This window comes from Sinohyriopsis cumingii, chromosome 14, assembly GCF_028554795.1.
Source record: "Sinohyriopsis cumingii isolate HCF-2022 chromosome 14, ASM2855479v2, whole genome shotgun sequence".
In the NCBI taxonomy this organism is placed as follows: domain Eukaryota; kingdom Metazoa; phylum Mollusca; class Bivalvia; order Unionida; family Unionidae; genus Sinohyriopsis; species Sinohyriopsis cumingii.
The window spans coordinates 103736426-103755024 of NC_142974.1; the positions used below are offsets into that span (position 1 = coordinate 103736426).

The following is an 18599-nucleotide window of genomic DNA, read 5'->3' on the forward strand; positions in this document are numbered from 1 at the left end:
AAAGGGGTCATGCTCAGCTGACCGTTCAGTTAGCCAAAGTTTTCAGAGATTTGCAAAAGGAATCAAATCATTTGGCACATAAAGATGCTCTTCAGCCATATTACTCAGTTTCCAAAACATGAAGGTAAAAGACTTCATCTGATTGGCTGATAAAATTAGCTGTTATGGTAATTACATCAGTCACCTGAACGTGACCCCTAAGTGGCTGCTGTCAGGTCTTCACATAGGACAGTAGCAATAGCAAGATCAGATCAGCATAATTTTCATTAAATACCAAGTAGACATGATAAAAGTCTTCTGGTGAAATCCATACACTGTTATGACATTCCATTTAGATGGAATAGTGACAAGAATATTTTCAAGATGGCTGTAATGGCAGCCATATTTGAAGTTAGATCAGCACCATTCTTATTCAAAATTATCTAAGTTTATAATCATTCTAGTGAAAAGCCCATGTCAATATGACTTTCTAATAAGGGGGAGTGGCAATAAGAAGACTTGCAAGATGGCTGCAATGATGGTCATATGGATGTCAGATTAGCACTCTTTGTTTTAGTACCAACTAAATATCACAAGAAATCTTCCAGTGAAAACCCCAAGACATGGGAAATGGACATCAAATTACAGAAAAACAACAGGCTATCCCATAATCTCTACTTGTCATAGATCAGTAGAGAAATGATTGAAACAAATTCTTCACTCAGGATCTGAATGATAATACTGCTGACAGCAGCCCTAAGATAAATGCCGATATCAATGATACCATAAATATCATATAAACAAATTAAAAAATATCAATGTTGATGTAGCTGTTATCCCAAATCATACAGAACGTGATATCAATTTCTCCCTATACTAATATAACACCAAAATTGTAATGGAAACCGTAACCTGGGTTACAGCTGCCTGGATACCAAAGAGGGCTTACCTAATGTTATGGAGTTGACCTTGCCCTTCACCTGCAAAGTACTGTCTGTGCACTTGTACATATAGACTGTCTGCTTCAGGTTTGTGTCTGAGAGCACCAAGTCCTTGTTACCGTTGTGATATTCCTGATAGAATCAGAGAAAAATAAATACAAATTAAAGAACAATGAAACTGGGAAAAGTCTAATGTTAGGAAGAAAGCTAATAATGGGTACAGAAATAACTTTAAAATATCTCACTTTTTCTCAAGAATTCTCATCAGCATAATTCTAAATATCTCACTTTTCCTTTCAAGACATTTCAGTGACAGTTCTAAATATCTCATTTTTTCCCTTAAGACTTCTCAGTGACATAATCTCCATATCAGAAAATCATGCTATAACTTTTGCACAAGTCACTCTCCATATCAGAAAATCATGCTATAACTTTTGCACAAGTCACTCTCCATATCAGAAAATCATGCTATAACTTTTGCACAAGTCACTTTCCATCAGGACATTCAAATTAATAGATGAAATGAATGCCAAGCAAATGTGATTCGGTTCATCTTGTTGGAACTGGAGAAAATATGAATTAATTTTGAGTGTAGTGTGCAATTTGGAACAAGAAACTTTGAGGTATGTTGAAGTCATGATGAAATTTATGAAATAATGTAGAATTACTCACCATACGTACTTGCTTATAAGTCAAGTCAAACGGCAAATGACAAAGATCTTGATCTGCCATAACATAATGCAAATGCAGATCAGGGTTTACGTTGTTTGTTCTACTAATTACTCTTAACAAATTGCACAGACCCAGATCTGCTGTTGCATCATGCAGTGGCATATCTGGGTCAGTGCAGTTTGCAGTTGGACTTGTCTTATAAGCGAGTATATACAGCTTCATCACTATAAGCCCTGTCAGTTAGTACAAATATTAGAATTAATATTTACTGGATTGTGAAGGGTCTTCAACAGATTTGCATCAGATGCCAAATCACACCAGATTTGTGCAAGAGAAATCGACTGATAATGTACAATCCAAGTTATTTCAATTACAAACGGCACTTTACATGTGACCTTACATTATATCATATGAATTCATAATAATTAGAAAATGTTTCTCTTGAAGCATATTTCACATAAATGCACCAACTGTGGTGTGAAACCTTCATCATAACAATTAAGTACCATGGTACCTGCCTAATGGACCTAAAGGGCCTCACTCAATGACTTACCACTGCCCCAAACTGAATGACTTACAACTACCATAAATGAATGACTTACCACTACCATAAATGAATGACTTACCACTACCATAAATGAGTGACTTGCCACCTCCATAAATGAATGACTAACAACTTCACAAAATGAATGACTTACCACTACCATAAATGAGTGACTTGCCACCTCCATAAATGAATGACTAACAACTTCACAAAATGAATGACTTACCACTACCATAAATGAATGACTAACCACTACATCTAGTGAATGACTTACCACTACCATAAATGAATGACTTACCATTACCCATGGTAGATGACTTAACAACCCTTAATCTTCCTTGTATGTTATATATTCTTGACTTGAACAGGACTGATTATTATTATGTAATTCACTTGCAAGTTACTTATCCTTTGCATATTTAATGAAGCAAGTGAAATGTAAATCTGTATAAGTACAAGTACAGTATTTGTGAAACCAATATTATTCCCTGGCTTCACTTAAAAATTACATACAAATCTAAAGGTCATTATCAACTGAGTACAAAACAAATGGAAGTTCAAGGGCATTGTCATTTTCTCACTAACAGCTTACAAAATATTGTCTCAGGTCCAAGGTTTATTGAAAAAATATGATCCAAGTTCCGCAAAGGTACCAAAAATTAACCTGCACCATATCTGTGATTTCAATGATTCATATCAACAAAACACACAAAAACAAGAGTCCCATGAAAGGACCAGCATTCTACTGGTAATAAGAATTTCCAGAAATTCCATATAAGACAGTTTCTTCCTTAACCCTTTCTTCACTATGGACCGGTTTTTCGGTCCAGGGGAAGTAAGTCGTGTAAACACTATGGACCGCTTTACCGGTCTGGGGCAGTGTTCTTCTCTAACGTTATAGTACCTGACTATATAAATTTTGGGATACCTCTAATAACTTCCTACTTGTCATGTAGATATTATATTTGGATTATCTCATGAGTTTAGCTTGTATACAACTAGAAATATTGAACAAAGTAGGCACTTTTAATGAGTTTTCCAAATGGTGAAATCTGTATACAAAATGGCAGAGTTTGAAGAAAGTGGGTGAAGTGTTAGATTTTGAATTATCAGAGGATTTTTACCAATTCTGACCTAGTAAAGTTGGATGAAAATGAGACAAGATGTCTGGCAAGGCAATGGAATGCGCTTGTGGGCGACACTGATGACGATGAAGAGGACATTGAAGGTTTTGAACCAGAGGAAGTGTACGCTCCACGTAATTTTGTTTGGGCGAAGTTGGAAAACCAAAGAGATTTGTTTCAGTTTTCTGAGACAGTTGGACCCACCTGAGTGTTAGATGGCTCCAGGAGAGCTTTGGAATATTTTCAAATATTCTATTCAGATGAAGTTTTTGGAAACATTGTCTAACGAATTTGAATGCGATGATCAAACATGCCAAAGGCGATACAGGTGTGTGGACTGATCTCACCTTGGAGGAAATCAAGGCATTTATGGAATTTTAATTTCTACCTGTCATATACCTGGATGAAAGACTTGTGTTGCTACTGGAATTATTCATGAGTACATCTAGGGTCAATCGAACAAGTTTTGGGAACTTTCTAAGTCTTCTAAGAAGTAAATAGATAATTACTTGTATTTTACCTGCTGTGTTACCTGTTTGAACCTGTACTTTAACAGTTGTAATAGATATGCACATTTTAGTCAATTAGTCATAAAATTTGATTTTCAACCTTGATTTTGATACCTAATCCAGCCAGATATCATTAAAATTGGCAAAGTTATGTTATTTCAAAATCCACAAGTCATTTTGCTTTACAACTCAAAAGTTACTTAGTGATGAAAGGGTTAAACTGCCAAAGTGCAGAAACCATCTCTAATATTCTTTAGTGAAGGAATATTTTCAAATTTGCTGCTATGGTGCACATGTTGGATTTCAGTTTTGAACCATTTTAATTTCAGACAAAGCAGACTGATTAAATTTTTCCCTGAATATCGGTTCTATGGCACATCAGCACTGTAAGGCTGTATAGTGACACAAAAACATTATACGAGGAAAAAGAATACTCAAGTTTACTGTGAATGAGTGAAAACAAAGAACAGACATCATCTGAAATGTTTTGGTGAAAATCACATGTCATAATGATCATCCGTTCAGGAGTAATAACAAGATTTTCAGGACAGTTGTTGTAGTAGAAATATCAGATGTACTACTGGCACCATTTTCATTTGAAACTAACTAGGTATTGTAAGAAGACTAATGGTGAAAACCCCAAGTTTATATAGACATCCATTTGGAAGGGTAGAGATAACAAACTTTTCAAGATATGACTTTCCATTCAGGAATATGAAATATAAGATTTTCAAGATGGCTGCTGTGGTGGCCATATTGGAAATCAGATTGGCACTATTTTCATTGAAGATCAACTAGACATCACAAGAAGTCATTTAGTGAAACGTTTATGTTCATGTAACCAACCAGTCAGGAGGAGTAGCAATAAAAACATTTTCAAGATGGCTGCCTTGGTGTTTACATTAGTCATCAAATCAGTACCATTTTCATTTAGGACCAACTAAGCATCTTGAGGAGTCTGTTAGTGAGAATAAAATATTAATATGACCATCCATGTAGAAGGAATTGTGACAAGAATTCAAAATGGTTGCCATGGTGGCCATATTGGATGTCAGAGCAGCACCATTTTCATTTAGGATCAACTAAACATCCCTTACTGAAAACCTCATGTTCATATCACCATCCATGTAGAAGGAGAAGTGATAAGATTTCAAGATGGCTGCCATGAAGTCCATACTGGACATCAGATCAGGACCATTTTTATTAGGACTAACTAAACATCATTAGATGTCTTTTAGTGAAAATCTCATGTTGATATGACCATCCATGTAGAAGGAGTAGTGATAACAAGATTTTCAAGATGGCTACCATGAAGGCCATACTGGACATTCGATCAGCACCATTTTTATTAGGGCAAACTAAACATCATCAGATGTCTTTTAGTGACAGCCTCATGTTGATCTGACCATCCATTCAGAAGGAGTAACAATAACAAGATTTTCAAGATGGCTGCAATGGTGGCCATATTGGATGTCAGATAAGTACCATTTTCATTTAGGATCGAATTCTTTTAGTGAAAACCCAATGTTGATACAACCATCCATTCAAGAGTAAATTTCAAAATGTCACATTGGATGTATGAGCAGCACCACTTTTATTCTGGAATAACTAGACCATGGGATGAATGTGTAATGTTTCAGGGCAATCCTCCAAGTACATAGGAGAAGCAGCGATAACAAACTTGTGATAAACGGCACTGGATGATGGACAATTGACCATCCCATAAGCTCTTCTGGTCTATGACCAGTAGACCTAAAAATATTTCATCATGGTTTATTTAAAATATTTGAAAATGTGAAAACACAAACATGGATATAAAACTTCCAACTTTAATAGATCTTATGAATCAAATCACAGATTCTGCCCAAAATGTTTCAAAGAAAACTTTTATTGATTACTTGGGGAATAAATTATATTATTCATGGTTACCACTTATTTGTGTTATTTCAACTAATAATTTGACACTGGGCAAGCCATTTCAAATATGGTGATTCAAAGCAGCAACCTAATATGTTGGAAATTTTCACAAATTATGATTAACATAGACATGTATGAGATTTGTATATAGTCGGAACTTATAGGTATCCAATGACGTGTATACATTCTATAAAACTGATGACTTTTATGTACGTAACAATTTCCTGCTGGGCAGCGTGGGTGTGTTGGTATTCACTGAATTTAGCAGGAATTCACTCTCTAGTATAAATGCAAGTTACTGACCTACATTTCACATTTAAATGAAGTATGCTTTTTTACCTGTAATGCCTAATCAACCTATAAGTCACTTATAAGTGACCAATAAGTGTAGTAAGTGAATGGTTTACTTTTCACTTATAGGTAAAGTATATTTCACTTATAAATGAAATGCCTAAATTGCATATCAAATCCTAATTGTTCATCTATGTCACTTACAAGTAGAGTGAATAGTCACTTATAAGCACTTTATAAGTAATGAATCAAAGTGACTTAGAAGCCATGTATAGGTTTCTTTACCCACAGTAAATGCCTAACCACCACCCATAGTAAATAATGTACCTTTCATGAATGAATTACCACATTATACTGATAACCACTACCCATAATAAATATCTTACTACTACATGTAATAAATGATTTTACTATTACTCATAGTGAATTACTTACCCTTACCCATAGAAAATGACTTACCACTAACCGTAATAAATGACTTACCACTAGCCATAATGAATGACTTACCACTACCCATTATGACTGACTTACCACTACACGTAAAGAATTACTTATCATTACCCGTAATAAATGACTTACCACTAGCCGTAATGAATGATTTACCACTACCCATTATGAACGACTTACCACTGCCCATTATGAATGACTTACCACTACCTGTAATGAATTACTTATCACTACCCATAATAAATGACTTACAACTAGCCATAATGAATGACTTACCACTACCCATTATGAATTACTTATCACTACCTGTAATAAATGACTTACCACTAGCCGTAATGAATGATTTACCACTACCCATTATGAATGACTTACCACTAGCCGTAATGAATGACAAACCACTACCCATTATGAATGACTTACCACTGCCCATAATGAATGACTTACCACTAGCCGTAATGAATAACTTACCACTACCCATTATGAATGACTTACCACTACCCGTAATGAATGACTTACCACTGCCCGTAATGAATGACTTACCACTACCCATAATGAATTACTTATCACTACCCGTAATTAATTACTTATCACTACCCGTAATAAATGACTTACCACTACCCATTTTTTGTTCTGAAGCTCCAGAACAGGAGGTTTGTCATCATGGGCAGGAGTAGGCTTCGAGGCTGGCTTTTGGGTCGGTATAGGGACATGTTTCTTAAAGGGAGCTGGGCCACTAATTCTCAGTGTAGGATTCTTGTGTGTTTTCATGTCATCTGAGACCTTCTTCAGTCCTACAAAGAAATATCAAAATGTCATGAGTTTCTAAAGATCTACATGAGTTTCTATAGACGTACATGAGCTCTAATAGATGTACATGAGTTTCTCTATATGTACATGAGTTTCTATAGATATACATGAGTTTCTATAGATGTACACGAGTTTCTACAGATGTATAAGAGTTTCTATAGATGTACATGAGTTTCTATAGATGTATAAGAGTTTCTATAGATGTACATGTTTCTATAGATGTATAAGAGTTTCTATAGATGTACATGAGTTCTATAAATGTACATGAGTTTCTATAGATGTACATGTTTCTATAGATGTACATGAGTTTCTATATATGTATAAGAGTTTCTATAGATGTACATGAGTTTCTATAAATGCATAAGAGCTTCTATAGATGTACAAGGATACAGGCTAAATATAATGGACAGAACAAAAAATGAATATCCCATACTCAGCCACACAGTGACTGTGTGGATAAAATCTCTTTTACCTTTAGTGACATCAAGGCCCTTGCTGAGTTCTTTCATAAGAGCTGATCTGTCAACTTCAGGACCTGCATGTGGGTCATCAGATGTTGCAGGAGGTGGTGGTGGGGGTGGTCCAGGGGGTGGGGGAGGAGCACCTCCATGGGCAGGGACTTTCGGTGGGGCACCCTTAGATGCAACAGTTGCATCAATTCCCTGAAAGGAGGCAAAACAAGAATCATCACTGATCCAATGGGCACTATATAAACTTGACTGAATCATCTATAAGTCACACAAGTCATATAGGCATTCAACACCAACTATTTCAGTAATGGGTTTCTTTTTTTAGAATTTGATTCTACATACCTTTAAGTGGCAAGTATTCACTCCATTTGGATTCTTAGTCATCCAAATTCCTTTGGAAGGTTATTATTTAGACACCCTGTGAGATGCATATGGCAAAATCAATGGTAAAATATGTCAAAATATTATACAACAGACCGGGTCATCAAAACATCATAATATCTACATATCTGCACGCACCTGTTTTTAATATTTTAAGGCACAATGCCCTGACGGTTAACAGAGACTGACTGTTAATTGGGCACTGGATAATCTAAGTTTTACTGTACTGCCACACACAACCTGGATATGCAGCTCAAAATAATTTGTTGCCTGTCACCATAACGATGGAGTGAACTAAAAAAAAGTGGCTTAACTTCTACCATTTTTATAAAATAGAACCACTCTTTGCATGACACTTTGGGGAGAACTATCTTGCATTCCTACAAAGCTCTAACAGTGAGATTCTTGAGGTTTCATCTGGAAGTACTACTGTACTGACTTGAGTAATGCCATTTGGTTAACCTTTGATTTTACACTTATGCCATTTAAGTGATATGATATGGCAGAAGCAGTAATAAATTTTTTTTCCAATTACATTTAGGTGAAATAAACTGCATAGATTGAGTCTACTGTCAAATAAAGTATTATTTCTCATCTAAAATGTTTTTAAAATCTTTTCTTTGACTAAACAACATGTAACTGTCAGGACCTTTTGCTCAGAAATTTTTTGTACAGATTATACCATCAATGCAAGGATTAGTGAGGAACTGATCCACTCCTGTAGTTAATTACATAATTAGCTATGATCTAGTGGTCAGTGTAATCTACATGGTTTTACAGGGCATCTGGATAATTAATACAATCTAACTGCAGAACCAATTCTTTGTCTTCTACTTGACATAGGTTGAGTGTACAAGTTCATACTCTCTCCTTGTTCTTGTATAAGATTCCATGGCGTGACAAATATATCCATTTTTGGATAATTCAAACTAAATTTTACATCCCAAAAGAAACTTTTTCACCCCATTCAACTCCCAAACCCCTCCCTGCCAAGACTGTCTCTTATAAAAGCTCCCTGATCAGCTGGGGAGGTTGACCTGTCAGTGAATAATCAGGCTCCTAAGTGATCCAGAGCTGTTGGCTATTCTTTAATCTGATAAGACCTTTTGTATTAGAACAGCAGACACAATCTTTGGCCAAGACAAAAAACATGAGTTTCAAAACATGACAGAGAGAAGGATATTACCCTGAAATTCCAAGATACAGTCAGATCTGGTACAAACCTCATCCATTTTCATTTCTATTCATTATTAGGAAAAGATGGCATGGTTCATTCCACATAATTACCAATGTCCTACATATCAAACCCCAATTTCATTTAATGCTGCCAACAAAGCACCACTGACTTTAAATTAATAATGTAAACCCAGATGCAAATTTTTGCCATATTTTCATTTCCATAATTACAAAATTACTAGAACAAGCAACAGATTTATAGCATGCCAACCCCCCCCCCCAAACCCACATTAAAACCAGGAGACCAAAGTGAGGAAAAGACTTTCCACGTGGCTTAAACAGACTAAAAGTGGGTCAATAAATCTGTCAGCTGGTTCTTGTGGTACTTATTGTCAGTAACTCTTGCCATATTTACAACCACATTTGATGAAATATCAAAACAAGTACAGTTTTAATTTTCCGTGAAAAAGAACATTAATCTTCTTCAAAGTTTTATTCAGATATCTGATCAAAAATTCTTTTTCAATGTTCACAATTGCATCGGTAGGGGCATATGGAACTACCAATGTACAATCACCTGTCACACATATGGTACATGTACTTCCAATGTCCAATCACTGGTCTGTCACACATATGGTACTACTAATGTCCAATCACCTGTCTGTCACACATATGGTACTACCAATGTCCAATCACCTGTCTGTCACACATATGGTACTACCAATGTCTAATCACCTGTCTGTCAAACATATGGTACTACCAATGTCCAATCACCTGTCTGTCACACATATGGTACTACCAATGTCCAATCACCTGTCTGTCAAACATATGGTACTACCAATGTCCAATCACCTGTCTGTCACACATATGGTATTACCAATGTCCAATCACCTGTCTGTCAAACATATGGTACTACCAATGTCCAATCACCTGTCTGTCACACATATGGTACTACCAATGTCTAATCACCTGTCACACATATGGTACTACCAATGTCTAATCACCTGTCTGTCACACATTGGTAAAGTTTTGTTTTTTAAGTCAGTTTTCAGATGCTGTGGTAGGATAGTGTTGCTCCATGAATGCATTCTTAACACATTAACCCCCGGTGACAAGCTTAAGTGGCAGGAGATAGTAGCCTACTGCTGAGCTCTGTTATGTCAAGGTCATGTATGATACACTAAAGTGGGTGGTATTATAGAAAGAAAGACAGATGAAACTCTACAATGATACAAAATAATCTGGAATTTCTAGTTTCACTACAAAATACGGAGGGAAAAACTAATTTTTTGGACCCGATTTTTTCTACCCAAAATTAGCCTGTGGCCAGAATCTGATTTTGTGTCAGGATTTTACACTTTTTGGTCTCAGATCTAAGGCAAACTGGTATGAACTGCAAACAGACAGATGAACCTTTGCAAAAATCAGTGATGCCTCAGTGGTTAGCATGCCTAAAGGGTGTGGGTTCAAATCCTATCATCAGACCAACCTGGTTCTGCTACCATGGTGTGTACTTGGGCAAGGTATTTAATCCAACTGCCTCAGCACAAAATAACCAACCTATGTTGCTGTGCTGTATACACTTAACCAAATCAAACCAAATTTCTTAGTTCACTGATGTTCAACCATCGGATCAACAGATTACTCCCCCCACCTCCACCGTTACAACTGATACTCTTGGTGAGGCAAATAAAGGGAGGTAATGCTACAATCATCCACAATAGAAGCAAGGTTCATTCTGTGGGTTATCAAATGACCCCTGTGATGAGATTCTGATTGGCTGTACGCATTACATGGTAATCATCTTGATTCAAAATATGAAGTCAAATCAGGCTCCTGGGACCTGTCCTATGATGGTAAAATAAGCAGCAAATTCTAATGACCACAAAATGTATTATTTGATTATCAATGTTACCTAATTTTTATGACAGCAGTTTTAATGTCTGATAACAAGACAACCAATTTGTCAGAGAGGTGCAAATAAAAAATTATTCTGCAGTAAATACAGTCATAAGTTTGATATTTCTGGTGGATGCAGTAAATTTTATGTAAGTTGTCTGGATACATCCCAAGACTAATGGATGAAAAAGCTTTTAAGGTTGGTTTGTGGCTTGTGTCTGTGAAAAAGACCTTCAAATGAAAGATACCCTTTAAGGCCTGGAAGTCATCAGCAAACTCTAATTAAGACAGAAAACTAGTCTAAGCTCAAACAATCACAATTTCTGGCATGGCATAGTTTTTGCTCTTAAAAATTGATAAATCTTGGAAAACAAGTGTAAAGATAAGACAGGCCATTATCAGCCAGAGAAGCTGCTCACTTGTCTGTTTTATTGCCTACAGAGGCAAAGAACAGACTGTCAGCCCATAAACTTTCTCTGGCATTATCATACAGTGAGGAGGAAACCTTACAAGTCTAGCCAATCCCATCATGCAACAGCCCCAGCTAACTTCCTATAGTAAAAACTTCCAAGATGAGGTATCACCAAATGTGATGATATCAAGATCAAACTGGCCATGACCTTGACTCTTTAAGTATGTATCAATGTAGTGGGGTTTCATAGCACTTTAGCACAATACTGACTATATGGTGCCAAGTAAAAATGAAGACATACAAATGTAAAAATAAAGGACTGCATACAAACTGTAGGAAAAGAAACCTTTTCAGAAACGCATAACCATGAAGTACTACAATATAAAAATGAAAGTTGTTGCAATTCTATAAAAATGTAAATAAAATATTTAGTGAAAAATATCCCTAAAATAATGGTTAAAAATGTTGTATGCAAAGTGCATTCTCTTCAATATTTCTAATATTTTCTTTGATGGAACATCATAAATTTCTTTACATTAAAAACAAAAATCTGTCCCACATGGTAGAATTCAGCACACTCAACAATAATGTGATTCACACTCAATGGACACTGGAAAGGTATGCACCCTGGTCATGTTTCATCCTTTGATAGCATGGAGGAGTTGTGGTCTTATACATGAATGGTACAATGCCACTTCATCTCTGCAACGTGTTTTATATGAGGGATCCAGTCTCCATGGATGGGTTTGACATTCAGAAGCTTGTTTGTAGAATTTTCATTCCCATTTTTTCTAAGTATGTATAATGAAACTAATGATTTATATAATATCTGAAGTCAGTATAAGGAATCTTACATTCTGCAATGGGTGACTCCAGGGCAGTTTTGGCTGCTTCATCTGTCCTTGTATTACCCTTAATACCAATGTGAATAGGAATCAACCAGTACAGACTAAAGTTTCCAAATTATAGGAGTTTCTGAAATGTATATGATATTTTTGGGCTGTCAGGTTCAAGGCTTTGCAATACTGCAAGTCAAAAATTTGACTCTATACTCTTTTTAACTATCTCAGCTGGAACATCATCATGGGACATATGCCAGGGCAAAAAGGTTGCCTCCATCAATCGCCTCCTATGACAAATAGGGGTTCACTGGGGCTATTACCATCCAAAAGCCCACAGGTCATTATTAGAAAGACGAAATGTAATTTGTGGGGGGTGGGGTAAAATAAATTTTATTAATACAATACTTACCTGTCACTATTGTGCTGCTTGTACTTTCATGTCAAAAACCTTATATGTCTGATGTGAACATATCCATCTCCAGAGGAGAGAATTGTTAATAAGACATGGACCAATCATGTATCTAGCATGTTCATACGATGAACAATCATATTTTTCAATGCCAATGATCAAGTCAGGGATTCAAAGCAGAGTGGGAGATGGGCATTCATCTATAGCAACAGGTTGTTATTGTATAAACAAAACTGGATTTACACCCCTCCCCCAAAAACCCCGATTTTAATAGCAGCAATAACTTACCTGTCACTATTGTACAGCTGAATCTGTTAGGTGGGGGTAGGCTGATGTGTTAAACTAAGCAAAAACAGAAAAATGGAAAGTACTCACCATTTAAGGAGATGTTCTTTATAGAATGTTGGTGTCTCTCTGGCCACATGTTGTGCCACAACTTTGTGTACCAAAGAAAAATTGCTTGCACTCTGATGTGCTAACAAGTGGAGATAGAAGGAGAAGGTAGTATGGGATTGCCAAAATGCTGCCTTCATGATGTTCAAGGATTAATGATGCAGACTGACTCATGAGGCAGCAATGGCTTGAACTTGATGGTCTTTAAGTTTCATGATTTTTGTTGTTGTTGTTGTGGGGTCTAATGCCATTTTTCAGCACATGATAGGCTATACATGGCGGCCAGTATTAATGGTGGAGGAAGAACCCTGGAAAACCCCGGAATGAACCACCGACCCACAAGAAGCTACTGGCAAGCTTTCTCACATACCCACATTGGCTGAATCTGAAACTTGAACCGGCGCAGGCAGAGGTGAGATGGCAGTGATCCTTAACGGAGAGCGCTTTAGACCACACGGCCACTCGGGGCCCCTTAAGTTTCATGAAGAAAAGGTCTCTATCAGAAAGGATTGATAAGCTCTTTTGACTGGGCTGACAATCTACCATGAAATACTGGAAGTCAATATATCAGCAGAGTCCTTAAGAAGTCCTAACCTTCTTTTACTTTGAAGGCCTTCAGACAGAAACATAGTATCCCATCTTGTATCCCATAGTATTCCATAGTATCCCATAGTATTCCAGCACAGATCTGAATGAGACTGGAAATCTCCATAGACAGTGGAGTTATCGAAGGCAGCTCATTTCTGATCAAAGACCATAAAACATATGATACATTCAACCTATTCATAAGAGAGTGAAAGACAGGTCTCTGCAGGTCAAAATAAAGAGATCAGCAAGGTGCAAATCTGAACTGATTGGCGATTCTTAGAGAATTTTAAGTGTGTTGGAATGGCCATTCTGTTGCCCTTGATAGTTGATACTGATGTTGTTGTACTAGGGTTTAATGCCATTTTTCAGCACAAGATAGGCTATACATGGCGGCCAGTATAACTGGTGGTGGAAGAACCCTGGAAAACCCAGGGAAGAACCACCAACTCATGAGAAGCTACTGGCAAGCTTTCCCATGTACCCACGCTAGCTGAGCCTTGGACTCTAACCCACGCAGACAGAGGTGAGATGGCAGTGATCCGGAACGGTGAGTGCTTTAGACCACTTGGCCACTCAGGGCCCAAGTTGATACTAAACTGCCTTTCTTCTCAAAATGAAACAAAAGGAAATCAGCAACAAAGTTAGAGGAAAATATTTCTCCCTTTCAAGGGGGAGGAAATCTACTCAAAAGTTCATTCCATACTATCTTTAAAAAGTCTAGTCCTAAAGGCTCCTGGGGCCTGGAACTGTTTTTGCTGAACTGATGAGCTAGTCGGAGTTGGCTTCTTATGGCTATGTAAGTGAATAAAATGAAATTCAGACAATGAGATTGATTATTTACATTTCATCTGTCTATCTACATTTCAACTGTCCTCTGTATGCATGTCTGGATTTGGCAATTTTCCAGACTGCATTAGTCCATGTTGTTCAAAAATTACAATGATCCTTACTCCTTACATGTACACTTTGAACATGTGAGGCAATCTGGGTGAGTGTTCCAAGGGCCCTTTTTGAGGTCACACTTTCCCAGAGAATGTCCTGGAATTGTTCTCAGAAATAAAAGTTATAGAGTACAATGATATTTACAATATTGTTCTATTTTCGCAAGTGAAACACACCTGTTTGTATGTAATGTGTGTTACATATACCCAGTATATTTACACAAGGTAAACAATGATTCACTCATGAGGTATTTACTTTTCTTAAGAAAAACATTCAGCTGTTAACCTTTCTTTTTTTTCTACAAGCAATGCAGACACACATTACAATGTGACATGACACATGTTGTATTTAAAATACAATGGTGGAATAGAAAAAAACACTGAACTCATGTTTAATCAATTATTTAATTAAAAGAATTATGAATTCTTATTAACTGAGGTAGGGCCTATATTAAATTATGTCTTAATAAGACTTATCCATAACCATTTGTAATTTGAAAATGAGAAGAGTGCACCCTTACCCCTAATGAGTGGGATACAACATGGTAACATAAGAGGTCCCTTAAGGAACCAATTCTGAAAGGGGCTAATGACGTGTTAAATAGTATACAGAGAGGAAACATATAACAAGAAGATAATATATGTGTTAAAGGAAGACTGCAATGCAGTGATGCACTAGAAACATTAGAAAGTTTGTGTCAGAAATTTGACACAAGTCCATTAAACAAGTTTTTCAACACAAAAAAGTAAAAGCTGCGCAATAGCAAAAGGTAAGTTAATTGCTGCTGTCAAAACTTAAATATAAAAAAGCAAGTTGTGAAAACCATTAAGGCTTTTCAAGATTTATCAGAGGCTGATGGAAATAAAATTCAGCTGGCAGTAATATGATCTGATATCGATCAATTCAAAATCAAGGCTATTTGGCTGGATTAAAATTCAGCTGGCGGTAATATGATCTGATATTGATCAATTCAAAATCTAGGTTATTTGGCTGGATTAGAGGTAAATTAATTTAAACAGTAAGGTGGCAATAAATGCAAGACTAGTAATTAGTAGACTGATTCATGTTCTATCTTCTGGTGTCAAAACAGACATAAAATGTTTTCTCAAACTAAAGAGCGGCTATCAATAAAGAAATGTACTACTCCAATGTATGCTGTTTTACTCAAATGATTCCCATTACAAAACATCACAGACAAAATTCTGATTGGAATTTATTGTCTTATCACTTTAACATAAATTGCTGCCAAGAAAAATATTACTGGAAGGTCAGGAAATGGGTCTGGTGTTTTAGTTTAGTTCAGTGTCTAGAGGCACAAAAACATAAGTTGGTTATTTAGTGCTTAGGCATTTGGAAGATGCCTATCAAAGAATGAAATACATACAACATGAAGACTTTGTTTGCTTCTGCTAGAGATTATATTTTTATCCATATGGGGTATTGTAAACAGAAATCCAGTTTCAAAATGTCCCAGTACTTTATGCACAAGAATCTTAATAACAAATTTTTTCCTAACAAAGGAATCTAGTTGCATAAAGTCAACAATATGAGTAAGCCTGACATCTACTGTATATCCTAGCAGTCAACTAAAGGAGTAAAACTGATATCTACCATATATCCTAGTGGTCAAACAGATAAGTAATACTGGTATCTACTGTACATCCTAGTGGTCAAACAGATGAGTAAAACTGATATCTAATGTACATTCTAGTGGTCAAACAGATGAGTAAAAATGGTATCTACTGTACATCCTAGTGGTCAAACAGATGAGTAAAACTGATATATATATATATATATATATATATATATATATATATATATATATATATATATATATATATATACTATATATCCTAGAAATCATAGAAATGAGTAAAACTGGTATCTAATGGACATCCTAGTGGTCACACAGATGAGTAAAACTGGTATCTAATGTACAGCCTAGTGGTCACACAGATGAGTAAAACTGGTACCTAATGTACATCCTAGTGGTCACACAGATGAGTAAAACTGGTATCTAATGTACAGCCTAGTGGTCACACAGATGAGTAAAACTGGTATCTAATGTACATCCTAGTGGTCACACAGATGAGTAAAACTGGTACCTAATGTACATCCTAGTGGTCACACAGATGAGTAAAACTGGTATCTAATGTACATCCTAGTGGTCACACAGATGAGTAAAACTGGTACCTAATGTACATCCTAGTGGTCAAACAGACGAGTAAAACTGATATCTACTGCAAGTCCTAGTGGTCACACAGATGAGTAAAACTGATCTCTAATGTATATCCTAGTGGTCAAACAGATGAGTAAAACTGGTATCTAATGTATATCTTAGTGGTCAAACAGATGAGTAAAACTGATATCTACTGCAAGTCCTAGTGGTCACACAGATGAGTAAAACTGATCTCTAATGTATATCCTAGTGGTCAAACTGATGATTAAAACTGATATCTACTGTACATCCTAGTGATCAAACAGATGAGTAAATCTGGTATCTAATATATATCCTAGTGGTCAAACAGATGAGTAAAACTGGTATCTTACGTATATCCTATTGGTCAAACAGATGAGTAAAACTGGTATCTACTGTATATCTTAGTGGTCAAACAGATGAGTAAAACTGGTATCTAATGTACATCCTAGTGGTCAAACAGATGAATAAAACTGTTATCTAATGTACATCCTAGTGGTCAAACGGATGAGTAAAACTGGTATTTACTGTATATCCTAGTGGTCAAACAGATGAGTAAAACTGGTATCTAATGTACATCCTAGTGGTCAAACAGATGAGTAAAACTGTTATCTTATGTATATCCTAGTGGTCAAACAGATGAGTAAATCTGGTATCTACTGTATATCCTAGTGGTCTAACAGATGAGTAAATCTGGTATCTAATGTATATCCTAGTGGTCAAACAGATGAGTAAATCTGGTATCTACTGTATATCCTAGTGGTCAAACAGATGAGTAAATATGGTATCTACTGTATATCCTAGTGGTCAAACAGATGAGTAAATATGGTATCTACTGTATATCCTAGTGGTCAAACAGATGAGTAAATCTGGTATCTAATGTACATCCTAGTGGTCAAACAGATGAGTAAATCTGGTATCTACTGTATATCCTAGTGGTCAAACAGATGAGTAAATCTGGTATCTAATGTACATCCTAGTGGTCAAACAGATGAGTAAATCTGGTATCTACTGTATATCCTAGTGGTCAAACAGATGAGTAAATCTGGTATCTACTGTACATCCTAGTGGTCAAATAGATGAGTAAATATGGTATCTACTGTATATCCTAGTGGTCAAACAGATGAGTAAAACTGGTATCTAATGTACATCCTAGTGGTCAAACAGATGAGTAAAACGTATTTACTGTATATCCTAGTGGTCAAACAGATGAGTAAAACTGGTATCTACTGTATATCCTAGTGGTCAAACAGACGAGTAAAACTGGTATCTACTGTACACCGTGGTTCTTCATATTATACATTTAATTTATAATTCAGTTATACAACTGCCTGCTATTTTTAATTTATAATTCAGTTATACAACTGCCTGCTATTTTGAGATGATCAATTATGTTATAGAATAATTCAAATACTGGAAACAATCTATTTTTAAATACAAAATAAGTATCATTTTGCAAATCATATTGTTACAGTTGTATGGTTTATATTCTGTATGCATATAATTCTGGAAACTGGAAGAAGACAACATACCCTGTATGTTAATTATTAACCTTGTATTAGACACCATCAATGTTTATGATTATTGTCCTGCAGCAATTAATAATTTAGATTTCAATTTATTTTCAATGATCTGCTGATTATCTGTTGGAAAATAGAA

General features: G+C 36.0%; 1 protein-coding gene across 2 annotated transcripts in view; it reads right to left on the minus strand.

The window, feature by feature from the left end:
• The window catches only part of LOC149784532 (adenylyl cyclase-associated protein 1-like), a 222609-nt gene that overhangs the window by 17024 nt on the left and 186986 nt on the right, over positions 1–18599 (minus strand). For both annotated transcript variants that reach the window (XM_089932619.1, XM_089932621.1), the window contains exons 9-11: positions 7704–7893; positions 7037–7215; positions 929–1052 (exon numbers count right to left, since the gene is read on the minus strand). In XM_089932619.1, coding sequence (XP_089788745.1) covers positions 929–1052; positions 7037–7215; positions 7704–7893 — 493 coding nt within the window. The remainder of the gene's footprint in view (positions 1–928; positions 1053–7036; positions 7216–7703; positions 7894–18599) is intronic.